This window comes from Lissotriton vulgaris, chromosome 5 (assembly GCF_964263255.1).
Source record: "Lissotriton vulgaris chromosome 5, aLisVul1.2, whole genome shotgun sequence".
Classification (NCBI taxonomy): domain Eukaryota; kingdom Metazoa; phylum Chordata; class Amphibia; order Caudata; family Salamandridae; genus Lissotriton; species Lissotriton vulgaris.
This window is the reverse complement of record NC_141693.1, coordinates 1,285,784,979-1,285,798,622: the sequence shown is the minus strand read 5'-3', so window position 1 is coordinate 1,285,798,622 and position 13,644 is coordinate 1,285,784,979. Positions and strand designations below refer to the sequence as shown.

The following is a 13,644-nucleotide window of genomic DNA, read 5'->3' as shown; positions in this document are numbered from 1 at the left end:
GCTATTGAATTTTAAGATCAGATACGCCTCTTTTCTTAACAGGGTCTCCTCTATGTCAATCAGGCCTTTGTTGCCTGATGGCGCTACTGTACAAAGTACGGTCCATTTGAAATCCGTTTCACTGTGCTCTAGGTCGAGAAAGTGTTGGACCATGGGGGCACTTAACACCTTCTTTTTGATGCGTGACCTGTGTTGGGTAATGCGATTATTGATCTGTTGTGTCGTTTTCCCTATGTAGAGTTTCTGGCAAGCGCAGGTGATAGCATATATCACGTTGCGTGTCCTGCAGTTAGAGAATCCATTGTTTTGATATTTGACACCCCTATGTTCGAATTCAGACCCTTCGATTGTGGACTCACATGATATACAATTTCCACATCTATGGTGGCCTACTATTGGCTGGAGGCCCCATATTGAAATGAGATCGCTTTTGGGCTTGGGGGTCAATACATCGGCTCTAATGATACTTTGGCCAATACTCTTGTTCTTCTTATAGGCGAATAACGGTCGCGGAAACGGACATTCAAGTCCCTCCAATAGATGCCAATTTTTCAATACCATTTGCCTTACTCTATGTGTGTCTGGTCCGAAGGTTGACACACATACCAGTTTATCCATCTCTGGCTTAACTGTTCGTTCAAGTAAGCACTCCCTAGGAGTATGGCGTGCCCTTTTCTTCGAGTTATTCAGTAATTTCTTAGGGTACCCTCTGTTCTTCATTTCTTCACAAAACCTGGTTGCATGTCTCTCGTACTCGCCCACTTCCGAGCAATTTCTTCGAATCCGAAGAAGTTGCCCGTAGGGCAAGTTGTCCCTCAGGCTTCTTGGGTGTGCACTTCGGTGGTGAAGAATGGTATTGGTGTCTGTCTTTTTTCGAAAAAGGCTAGATCTCAGGTGTCCATCCACACATGTTATTTCTAAATCTAGAAACGTCATTCTTTGATTGCTGGACTCCAGTGAGAACTTAATGTCACGGTGTTTTTCATTAATCCACGTGTGGAAGGACATCAACTCTGTGTGGCTCCCCTGCCACAGGAGCCACACGTCGTCGATGTATCTCCACCATTGTTTGATGTGTTTGTCGTATGGATTATTAGAGTAGATAAATTTGTTCTCATACTCCGCCATGTAGAGTATGGCCATCTCCGGCGCATAGGGACAGCCCATGGCCGTACCTTTAACCTGCATGTAGAATCGATCATTGAACCTGAAGTAGTTCTTTTTGAGAGTGATTTCTGCCAGTTTCAAGATGAACGAGGTTGGAACCTGGTGTGGCCTGTCCCTCTTATCAAGATATAGTTCCAACACTTCAAGAGCCTCATCTTGAGGTATCTGGGTGTACAAAGACGTAACGTCCATTGTCACCATTAGTTCTGTTAGTGGGTTGAACGGTGTGTCTTCAATTTTCACCAAAAAGTCAGTGGTGTCTTTCAAATATGATTTGACCCCACTGATAAACGGCTTCAAGAAGAAGTCAATATACTTCGAGAGTGATTCCAAACAAGATTCACAACCGGAGACGATTGGTCGTCCTGGGGGTTCTTTCGGGTTTTTGTGGATTTTGGGCAAAAAATAGAGAATAGGGGTTCTTGGAAATTTCTTTACCAAGAACTCACCTTCTTTCTGGCCCACAAATCCTTCATCCACACCGCTTTTTATTATTTCACAGATTTGGCCCTGAATCGCCCGGACCGGGTCCTCAGGGAGTTGTCTGTACCATTCTGTATTGTTCACCTGTGTTAGTCCTTCTTTCAGATAATTTTCTTTTGACCAAACCACGACTGCTCCGCCTTTATCCGCGGGTTTAATGACGACCGATGGATCATTCGTCAGATTTTTAATTGCTAGCCTTTGGCCTTTGGTAATGTTTGGTTTGACATATTTTTTACTCTTTTCAAGTTTGTTAATTGACGATAGCATGATTTGCTCAAACGCCACAACCTGTTTTGGGATGTTTTGATATGGAATAAAAGTGGATTTGTTTCTTAATCCTGTTACTTCAATGTCAGGGGCTGGTGGTTTATTGGCAAAAAATGCTCGTAGGCGGATTTTCCTACAAAAGGCAATAGTTTCCATTTTCAATCGGGTGAAATCAGTTCGCTGGCTTGGGACAAATTTTAGACCTAAGTTGAGGACGGATTCCTCTTCCTTGGTTAGTATTTTAGTGGAAAGATTCACTATTGTGGACGGAGTGGGCTCTAGGACTTGTAAAAGTTTCTGCGCGTGCGCATTTCCCATTGGGGTTTGAACCGGGTTTTGGGCTGTTGACCTTTCTCTAAAAAAGGCCCTTTCTTGTTTGGATTGTTGCCTCTGTCCTCGGGTCCAGATGAATTAGAGGAGGACGATGTATCAGAAAAAGTTTTAAAACGATTCCTGGAGCGTCCCTGAAAGTTGTATAGGGCTCCACGCGACTCTGTCTGAGTATAATAGTCCTCCTTGAGGAATGGGTAGGCCCTCTCTAATGTAAATGATTTGGAGTCTCTTTCGTATTGGGCAGATTTGGAATTGATCGTAATGTCTCTAAAGGTTTGAATGTCTTTTTCGATTTTTTCAAGTAACGTCTTAGCGTCTGTGATTGCTGGGCTCTCCTGAAGACTCTTTGTTAAGACCTCAATTTCTTCCAGTTCCTTTACACATAGTCGTTGAGCTGTTTCAATGGTGTGGACCATTAGGTCCCGGCTACACTTAGTATTTATGCAGCTGAAGCCTTTTTTGTACTCACTATCCTCCGTAAATATCACAGGGACATTTTTAACCTGAAGCCCCCATGGGATGGTACCACCCCTGAGGTGTCTGAGGAGGAAATGCCCGTGGAGTTCAGTCCGGATGTGTTTTTTCTTTAGTCTAATGAGTTTATCCGACTCGTTCTGTTGTTGTGCGGAGTTACTGAGAGTGATGTTGTCAAAGGCAGATGAGGCACATAGGTTTTGGATATGTGCTTCTGAGAAGGAAAGTGTATCTTTCTCTGCCATTAGCTCGGGAGGACCTAAGGACCCCCCGCGTTTATGATGATAGGTAGTTGGGGCTCAATTTACAATGCCTGTGTTCTACTCTCGCGAGTGTGTACTCGCCCTGAAACTTGTTAAAGTGAAGGAGTTAGGTCCTTAGAAAGTGGAGAGGCTGGACCTTAATTGTAGTGTTTGAGAAGAAAAAGTGCCCCCCACTTGTATTTCAAAAATGCTCTTAATTACGAGCAACACATCCACTCAGATTAGATATGTTCGGTATGTTTATTTATACCATGAATTCAACAATTAATTTAGAAAATTCTGTACATTTCATGTCAGACAAAGAACACCAAAGAATTAACTCAATTTTTAAACGTACAAAAAGAAAAAATCACAGATACATCTACTGTACACAACAAAGCATGACATTATTTTTAGAAAAAGTCACAAAAATCAAAGAATGAAAACTTCTTTCCACAGTAATAAACAAAGTCACAAATGAAAGGAGATATCACGATGCATCAATTGTTGCACAACACTCGTTTTTTTAGGGTCGTGTTGGCATTCATAACATATAACCAACACGACCCTAAAAAAACGAGTGTTGTGCAACAATTGATGCATCGTGATACAGTAGATGTATCTGTGATTTTTTCTTTTTGTACGTTTAAAAATTGAGTTAATTCATTGGTGTTCTTTGTCTGACATGAAATGTACAGAATTTTCTAAATTAATTGTTGAATTCATGGTATAAATAAACATACCGAACATATCTAATCTGAGTGGATGTGTTGCTCGTAATTAAGAGCATTTTTGAAATACAAGTGGGGGGCACTTTTTCTTCTCAAACACTCGTGGATCTGCAGCACTGATCGGGCCACACACTTAAGTATCCTTTTAAACATGTCTCAGGCCTACCACTTCAGCCTGTGGGTGCAGTATAAACTGCCATTCCAACCTGGAAAAATAAACCTTTTGCCAGGCCTACATCTTCCTTTTTAATACAAGTCAAGTCAAGTCAAAACCACTTTATTCGATTAATTAAAATCATAAAAGTATTCTAAGTCATATATCATGCAATTCAGACATCTTAAAATCAATTAATACAGTATTAAACATTATGTAGGATTAAAAAAACAGGTTAAAAAAGCAATATTTACACAAAATTCATTACAGTTTGCCCTCTACGGTACAGTAGGCATGGATTTAAGTATCTATCCTCAATTGTAATTCTAATCTTGACCTTGATCTCTTACATCTAACAGATGCAGCCAAAAAACTAGCAGTGCAATACATAATTACAGGACAATTCATCATCTGTAAATATAACAGTGCGGGCTTGTACTGCGTGAAACCCATCTCCTTCAGGATTGGTTTTAAATATCGAATACGAGGTTCACAATAAAAAGAACAAAAGAACAAAAAATGCGCATTATCCTGGGTGGAAAAACCATCACATTTGCATGGGGACGACTCCTCAAGCTTACACCAATCTTTCTCGTCCCACAGAACCGTATAAATTTGATTGAAGCGGAGCTTGGTCAGTAACCACCTATGAAAAAAATTAGTGACCACTGCCAGATAAGGAGCCAACTCAAATGATGAGGTTATCATTACATGTGCCCTCACAGAGGGTTTGCATAGCTCATCCGCTTCGCGCTCGGCAGCACGTATCCTGATAAAGTTAGTCTTCACCCACATTAGATCAGCTTTACACAGGGATTCTGGACTATTGAAGATCTCAGGGCGTCCCAGCTTCGCGGCCAGGGACTCCACATATAACAACCACTGAATATCCCTCCTGTGGTCTAAATTAAGACAGTCTTTAATGATCCTGTGGTTAAGGCTAAGGTTCGGATTTAGCCAGAGCTTGATCCACATCAGGAGCGGAGCTAGATTTATTGAGTCTAAAATATAACCCAGGCCTAGCTCAAGGTGTAAGGAATGAGTAGCAGTTGACTGGGGTAGACCCAGCAAGGATCGAAGAAATTTGTTTTCCTCTGTCTGGATACATTTAGAATTAGCATATCCCCAGACTGCAGCCCCGTATCTAGCAATCGCGGCAGTCTTGGCTTTGTAAATGGCCAAGATAGCCTCGATTGTTTTTCCCCCTAATCTCTTCGCAAACCCCAGGATTGCAGAGGATGAGCTTCTCACCGCATTAGCTTTTGATGTTAACTGCGGTGTCCAAGTTTCCCTTTGATCGAAAATAACCCCCAAATAGGTAAAAACTTTAACACTTGTGATAACCTCACCTTCGCAGAAGAAGGTTTTTTCTTTAAATTTGCTGCATCCTGCTGACATAGTATGAGATTTACTCTTATTGACCACCAGGTCGAGACTAGACATAAAATTTCAAAATGAGTCAAGTAACTTTTGCAGGGCAATTGGGGTCCTGGCTATTAGCACCGCATCATCGGCATAGAGAAGCACCGGAATTGGTGCGCCCTCCATGCTCGGAATATCCTGCGTGGCTGCCATTAAGTCATCCTCCAAAGAATTCACGTATAACGTGAATAACATTGGCGCCAGTATACAGCCCTGACGGACCCCTCTGGTTGATCTAAAGCTTGCCGTACATTTTCCGTCAGTTGTCATTCTAATGCGGGCTCTCAGATCTTTATGGAGCTCCGCCAGATAGTGTACCAAAGAGCTATCGAGGCCCATCTTCAGGAGCATTGCCCACAGTCTAGATCTATTAACAAGATCAAAGGCTGTGGACAAGTCCATGAAGCCAAGGAATATACTTCCCCCTTTTGCTCTAGTATATTTAGAAATTATAAGGTGGAGATTGAGGCATTGATCCTCTGTACTCCTCCCTGACCTAAATCCGTATTGTGCCTCGGACAGAATATTTTTCCCCTTGGCCCAAGAGGCTATTCGCTCCAGGACAACCTTCCCTAGAATTTTAACCGAGGCGTCCAGCAGAGATATTGGTCTATAGCATCTTGGGTCTCCTCTCTGCCCTTTTTTAAATATTGGTACTATAGTAGCTAAAGACCAGGTATGAGGGAATCCCACTGCAGCAGAAGCATTAAAAACTTTCGTCCTTTTTAATACATAAATGTCACTCCTGAGGTGGGCACCAAATGACCCACAGGGTGAGCGGCAGTGTATTTCAAAAGTAGGACATGTACTTTTAAGTTTTACATGTCATTGTAGTGAAAAACTCCTAAATTAATTTTTCACTACTGTAAAGCCTGGTTGTGGTGGGTGAGGAAAATTGTCCTCCAAAAGGAACATTCCACTCCATCTAGGTTATTTTCAAACAACTCTTCTCTTTCAAGCTTAGATCCAGGTGTTTTTTGTGATTAATTATCAGTGTATTGGGGAGTCAACTCCTGCTGGTCTTTAAATTTTCTCTGGCCCTCCTTTATGATAAACATTTACTTGTTCATACCATTGTATGCCTGCAGCCTGATCCTGGGTCACAAGACAAGATGTAGTTGGCAGTTGGCCTTTGTGAATTCCTCCCAGGCAGTATCACAAAGGGGGACTAGATATTGACACAATGGGCTATCTCTGGCAGGATGATGGGTCGGAGTTGTCACCTACCACACTTGCACTTCAAATGTACTGGCCCAGCTCACACACAAAGGACCTTGCACTAGCCTGTTGTGTCCCCAGACAAACTGGGACCAGGGCAGATAAGCAGGAAATTCCCAATACATCTGTAGGGGATAAACTCCAGAAGCTTCTGCCACTTCAAAGTAGGCACCAGGTATAAAAAGGAGGACCCTCAGACCCACTCTTCAGTAGACTCCTAGACCTGATTATATTACAGAAGAAGAAAACCCTGCTGGCCTGCTGAATGAGGCTTTTCCTGCTTGTTGAGAAGGAAGAGTGGACTGGACCCTTCAGCCCAGGTTGAAGTGACTCCAGTGGCGGCCTGCATGGCTCGCGAGTAGCAGGCGGGTAGAAGCTGGAGAAGGTGCGGGGGTTGCGCAATGTAAAATAAAATAAACACTTACCTTGCTGCCAGGTCCCATGTCTTTGCTCCTGCTCTCCTCATCTGACTCGATGAACAGGAAGCACAGCCAAGCTCCAATGACCAATCACAACGCTGCAATGCAGTGCAGTGATTGGTCTGAGCATCCTGGTTCAACTCTCAGGCAGGGAATGGGGGCCTGGGCATGTTCTCCATTCAGGCTGTAATGCAGCCTGCATGGAGAACAGGAAAAGTGTGCATGACTGTTTTGGGCGGCCCGAGAGGGCCGGACAAATAGTCATGTGCATTTTTGAGTACGCAAACCACTCATCCACTGCCCTGCTCCGAGACCACAGGAACCACACCCGCCCGCCCGCCTGCAAAGCAGCACGGAAACATTAAATTATATTAGCTCAAAGTTATTATCATTTTATGTTTCCGTTACTTTGTACTGCTTAAAAGCAGTGGGGCAACGCTTCTCCGCTGTACCGGAGGAGCCGCCCCAGGGTTACTCCAAGTGTTATCAGACTGACCTCCTGACCTGCTGCAACTGGACCTGCCTGAGCCCTGCTGGCCACTGCTGGACTGAGTTCCTGATCCTGAAGAGGTGCCTCCCAGGTGATGGACCCAGGCCCAGCTCCTTCGTAATGGCGGAGCGTCATCCCACTGCTCAGAGCCAGCAGATGATAAACAAAATTATAAAAAAACTATTTAATTATCATTTTATTTCTCACTGTCTGACTGCTGATGGAGTCTGAGGCAGGCCGGGTCATGACAGGGAGGAGGAGTTGTGAGGCACTGTAAGTCTTAGGACGGGAAAAGCGATATGAGCACTTATATTTCTCCAACTCAGCTATGTTGCACATCCGGATGGAGAAAGCACCAGACCAGCCTGCTCAGGCCAATTCTGGTGCTTCTCTTGTGTTAGGTATAGCATGAGAGCAGCCCCTAAATTGGATGGGGAGCTGTGCTTTCTGGCCCATGGACTGCCAGTAAGAGTGGAGCAGTGAGGAGGCCGGCAGCCTCAGTGGCAGGTATGTCTTTTTATTTATTTTTATTCTACCACCCCTGCGCCTAACCACTTTTGTATGGCAGCAGCTGCCACTGCCTGTACCCTTGGTTTGGCATCAGTTGAGCTCCTCCTTGAAGAAATTGAGAAATCCTGAAGCTTTGTGCTATTTGTGACAGCAATTGGGCCCGTTTGCACTGCCCACACCGACTGCCTATGCAAAGTTCCAGAGAACCCGACTCTTGTCGCGACAGCGATAAATAGCATTGCTAGATCTGCAATTCTCACTGCAGCATTAACGGCCTGCGGTGACTGCCAACGCCAATCTCCAGCAACGTCTGTCCGCAACCCCCTACAGGATCTTTGCGCTATAGCGGCGACCGTTCGAGACGCCCGGCCTGCTCTTTGCACTACAGCGGCGCAACAACCATCTGTGATACTCCCTCTGCCCCTCATGGCCACATCCTCCATGAATGGAACTCTTCGCTCCAGACTTTAGAAGGTAATTTTGGGAGCGGGACTGACCTGGTCCCTGTAAACGGCCCAAGCTCCATTGCAATCGGCCTGAACTTGTGACTTTCGCCTGGTCTCGCATAACTAGATAACTGGTAGAGGTGCTTTGTGCTTTTAGGCACTTTACTTAACATAGATCTTAAAAATTGCATATCTCTGGATACTACTGATTAGATTTTTGTCTTTTTGCGTCACTTAATTTGTTACATTTTACTCCTTTTTCCTTAATTTTTGTGGTATTTTCTTGTGTTGCGTTTTCACTTTATTATTGTTTGTACTGATGCATAAATACTTTACACATTGCCTCCAAGTTAAGTCTGACTGTTTTTGGGCCAAGCTGCCAAAGGATTAATCACAAGTTAATTTGGGGTGTGCTTGTGTTTCACCCTGACAGAGATTGTGGTTCCTGCTTGAGTAGGATTTCACTCCCCCCTCAACCAGTAACCCATTTTCCAACCGACATGAATACGGATGGGTGAATACTGTAATACGGTGAGTCATACGGCATCCTCCCAAGATAGGGCGCTTATCAGCCCACAAGCACTTTATTAACATCTGCACTTTTTCTCACCAAATCATATGAGTCTTTGAAGGGCGCTAGAAGGTTAAATGTAATAATATAATTCAGGCGGACTCTTAATCTACGTTTTATATTGCATACTGTGTCAAACAGGATCTTTTTTAATGTGTACTGTGTGTCAAATCTTAACTTTTGTGCGTGAAATTGCTTTAATTAACTATACACGATTTCAATCTTTTGAACATTTACATTTTACTGCTCTCCAAGAGTTAAACTAGCCTATCTCTCCAGGGGTACAAACCACAAACTCGGGGAGGTGTGCTCACACATTCTTTTGGTGTTCACCTAAATTTGAAAGTCGTAAAGAGCGGACCTTGCTTCTTCCATAGAATCTAAGGACTTCACAAACTATTTTTATTTAACGAACTTTAATTGCCGAGCACGCTCTATCAACCTTCTGGAAGGTGAAAAACTGGGGTAAAACATATTCCAACTTTGCTTTTTACTAACAGGGCAAAGAAGTCCGTTCTAACTCACAGACTTGCATAAGCACGGAGTCATGTCACATATTTTTGCTCACAGGATTAGAATGGAACCAAAAAGAACAGGATGTGGTGATGAGCATAACTTGATTGGAGAGGGGGGGGGGGAGAATGCAGCCTGAGTTCAAATGGAGTGCAGACTGAGGGTCAGATAATACACGCAGTTTGCGGGCCGTGCAGAGTAAGGCAGAGGCACAAAGTGCGAGTGCAGACCCAAGGGTAGACATGCGCTTTACAAATATTTTAATATAACACCACATAACATAACATATAGTTGTAGACGACGAAATATGCCTGTAAAGTTGAGGTGCAAAGAGTGCATGTTTAAGTACAGGTAGTGAAGGGAAATTGGAGCCAGAGCTTGAATCCAGAGTGCCCGCGGAAGACAGTGAAAGTTTAGGGTTTCAATAAATGCAAATGGAGCTGCGGACTGTACCCGAGTGCCTCTTGCGGTGCTGGCTGTGAGTTCAAAGTGAGGAGCAGAGGGCTGTCAGTTTGAGTTGTAGACTGAGTCACGAAACAAATGCATGCTGAAGTGCAGTCAGTGGACGAGAGTAGATCTGAGACAGTGAATGGGCGCAGACAGTGAGTGTTGACTGGTGTGCAGACTGTAAATGCGTGCAGATTTGAGGCGCAGACACCGAGGGTGCCTGACTCAGCGCTCTGTCCTCCGTGAGCAGCCCTGCCCCGGCCCTGCCATTACTCAGCCTTAGTTCGGCTTCCACCGGCTCTCCCTCCCTGTTCCCTTCCCCTGCTGGCCCCGCCCTCTCCACCTTTCTCCCTCTTTACCTGGCCTTTTATTGCCTTGTAGCACTTGTGTCATAAACAACAGACAGGCGCTGTCAGAGGCCGCCGCCCCGCCTCCCGCAGCCCTGGGCTAGTGCAGCGCCCTGCTGGGTGGGTGGTGCCTGGGAGCGGATATATAACCCGGGCGTGGGGCGGGTGGCCAGAGCTCCACCGTGCACATGCCACATAACACCAGCAGGAGAAGGAGGACGCAGTGGAAGTACCCTTTTGCTCTGGACCTTAGGAGCCCATTTTTGGTCGCTGCCTGTATCTCTTTTTGGAAACTTTCTGTCCACACCTGTTCATAGAGCCTGTGGCCCCTGCACCAGGACGCCATGCTCGCCTCTCCAGCTCACATGAAGACGGCCCTGGCCTACGAATTTTTCCAGGGACAGAACGACTCGTCCCTGGCACTGCCATCGGACAAGAAGCTTATAAATGGCATGTCAGGGGACCAGCGGGTCAAGGAACAAGTCCTGATGACCGTCAGGAGGCAGAAACCCCGCTCCTCGGCGTCCTCAACTCTGGGCACCTCCTACCGAGGTAAGAACAAGAGAGAGTCTATCTGCAAAGCGCCCACTGCCAGCTGGAACTCCTCTAGGCGTTCGCCGCGTGCCCCAGGGTTTGCATTATAGCGCTTGCTCAGCCTGATGAGCACGGAGGTCTAAAGTGCTCTATAGCAGTGTGGCGCCCCACACTGTCAACTAGTGAATGTCAAAGCTTCTCAATAGGGGACAGTGCCCATTCCGTACATGGCCTCTCTGTTGAGGCTGCCACAAATGTTTGACAATATTGAGCAACTGGCCTGGTTGTAGGTGGTACTGATACCTCGCATATTGAGTCATTAAAGCTGGTGTTACCGTTTATTACATCATACCTACCTTTTGGACGAATTATAGAATGTTCTCGAGTAGCGCACCTTTGTGAACTGAGGGACGGAGAAGGAAATTAGGTTACATTTGACCGCGAGACAGTCTTCTGCTTCCAAACTATGGGGCAAGGGACTAGATTGCATCTTATATCATCTTCGTCTTGCTTGTTTTCAAACCTTGTGCCTGCTTACTTCTTGCCTTTTTCTTGAAAAGTAAATAACAGCAAGTCATGCGTAGATCTCACAATCCGGTCAAGTGAGGTCAGTCAGGATAACAACACGGGTCTTCCTAATCCTACAGGTGACCTATCCACTAAACCCCATCACCTGAGGTTCACTCGTGAGAACTGCGCTGAGACCTCCCACCGCTACATTTATTTCACTCATGCTGTAATACACCACAAACACACCAGCGAAAGCACGGGCAGTGATGGGGCAAGCGCCCGTCCTGTTGAGAGCACGTATAACACACGCAGCAGCAATGCAAGCGCCATGCACATGTACACTCGCCTGGCAGCATGTGCAGTGGCAGTGCGCATTTCTCTCACACAGTACAGGCTCAGCACAGACAGAGGTACTGTAAGCTTCATTCACACACGTTTATGTACACCCAGGGTCCAGCGCAGGCAGCCTGTGACAGTGTGAAGTTTCCTTCGCACCCTAGTCAGTGGCAGCCTTATGCTTTTCTAACACGCGTGCGCCCACGCACACAATAATACACACCTATATGACAGGCAGTGGCAATGAAACCTTCCCTCACACACGCACACCCACCAGACGCTGCCCTGCCAGCGCCTTACATATCCTCCTCTGTAGGACTTTGTAACGGGTGAAAATCAGCTCACTCTGAACCAGTGCGTCATCTGACCCGGTGGTCGCAGGTGACGCCCACCAGCACTCATTTTTGGGGATCCGCTCTTATTTTTCCTCAACAGACATTATCCTAGAGCAAAAATATAAAGGGGGGAAAGAAACAGGAAGATAAAGAATTGTAAATCTTCAAAAAATCCTTCTATCTCTGTGTGTTCATATTTGTATATGTACTCACACACAAAAAACACACACACAAACACACATATATGTTTGTGTATGTACATATACACGGACAATGTATTTATACTCAGACATGACAAACTATGCTTCTCACATTATGGCGATGAGGTTGTCGTTATACATGTGTCATTATACATTGGACTGTGCTTCCTGTTATAAACAGATACATTTATGTGAGGGGAAACATTTATATTGCACCCCAAGATACATGAATATAAAAGACCATGTAAATATTGCTCCTTTTATGTGTGTATGGGTGTATGGGTGTATAAATAGCAGGATTTATGGCTGCTACTAAAACTTTAAACTTTACTAAGCGCCATATCTATCTTTGTATGTACAAGTTAAATTCACGTATTTGGTTAAAAAATAGCATACTTCACCACAAGAGACTCGTGCAATGCAAACATATCTCCTATGCACATATGTGTATAAATACATAAAGAGGAGTTTACTACACCCATTAAAACTGTACTGTCATGTGTATGTATGTATGTAGGTATGTATGTATAAATTAATTTCAGTTTTGTTTTTAAAGAAAACTACTCCCCTCAATCCCAAACATTCCTGACTGACATGGACTCTCAAACATCCTTCTCAAACCCCCACCTCCCTCTAAGCCAATTCTCCCAACTAACAGGTACACATGTCTGATACACCTGAACATCTTTATCAAACTCCCCCACCTCCATCTATAGCCAATTTGCCTTGCTGACAGATACACACAGTACAAAAAACAACTGCATTTTGCGCACGCAATTCAAACACACAGTATAAAAGTTAAAATACATTAAAAACGAGACTAAAATGCTACATTTTGTAAAATTGGGGCCAAATGAGAAAGGCCTGCGAGGCCAGAGGAGTAAAACGGTGGGTCTGGGCTAACAGGCGGGACTGTCACAGAAGGGTCATAGGCAGGATGAACACAGGAAACATTCTCATTGCGCGTCCTGAAGTTTTTTGTGTGGATGTTCCAGCGGAGCCTGTTGCTCTGGTTGTAGACCTCGTAAGGTCACTAAATAAAAAGAAAGTTTGGTCTGCTCTGTTTACCAAGCTGCTCTTTATGCAGGATCTTTGCTTTCATGTTGGACCTGACCTTGCCATAGTGCCAAAGCAACATACAGTGTTTCATATCCTCTTTCTCGCCGCATAGGCATTTGTCTGAAACCTCCGAGTTGCGAATGTTCCTGACTTTTGGCAGCAGATATACTAAAGAGGCAGGGAGTGTCGGGTGTTGGATTAAAGAGGCATGAGTTGGAATGAAGACTACAACATTGATGTTCAGGATTCTGACTTTCGATAGCTCCGGACAGGGCCGGACTGGCCATAGCGGGCACCGGCAATCCTCTGGTGCGCCGCACGGGTGGGGTTGGTGGTTTTGGACCCCTGGGGGACGTTTTTGTTACAGGACTGTTTTTGCAGCATAGCTGCAAAATCGGCCGAAAACCGGCCCTGGCAAAGAGCTCGGCAGCAC

General features: G+C 45.0%; 1 protein-coding gene across 2 annotated transcripts in view; it reads left to right on the top strand.

The window, feature by feature from the left end:
* The first annotated feature begins 10,400 nt into the window (after positions 1-10,400).
* The window catches only part of PKP1 (plakophilin 1), a 187,011-nt gene continuing 183,767 nt past the window's right edge, over positions 10,401-13,644 (top strand). Inside the window, exon 1 of one of the 2 annotated variants that reach the window (XM_086923160.1) lies at positions 10,401-10,789. In XM_086923160.1, coding sequence (XP_086779286.1) covers positions 10,582-10,789 — 208 coding nt within the window. In that variant the 5' untranslated portion in view covers positions 10,401-10,581. The remainder of the gene's footprint in view (positions 10,790-13,644) is intronic. The other variant, XM_086923161.1, reaches the window with a different exon arrangement.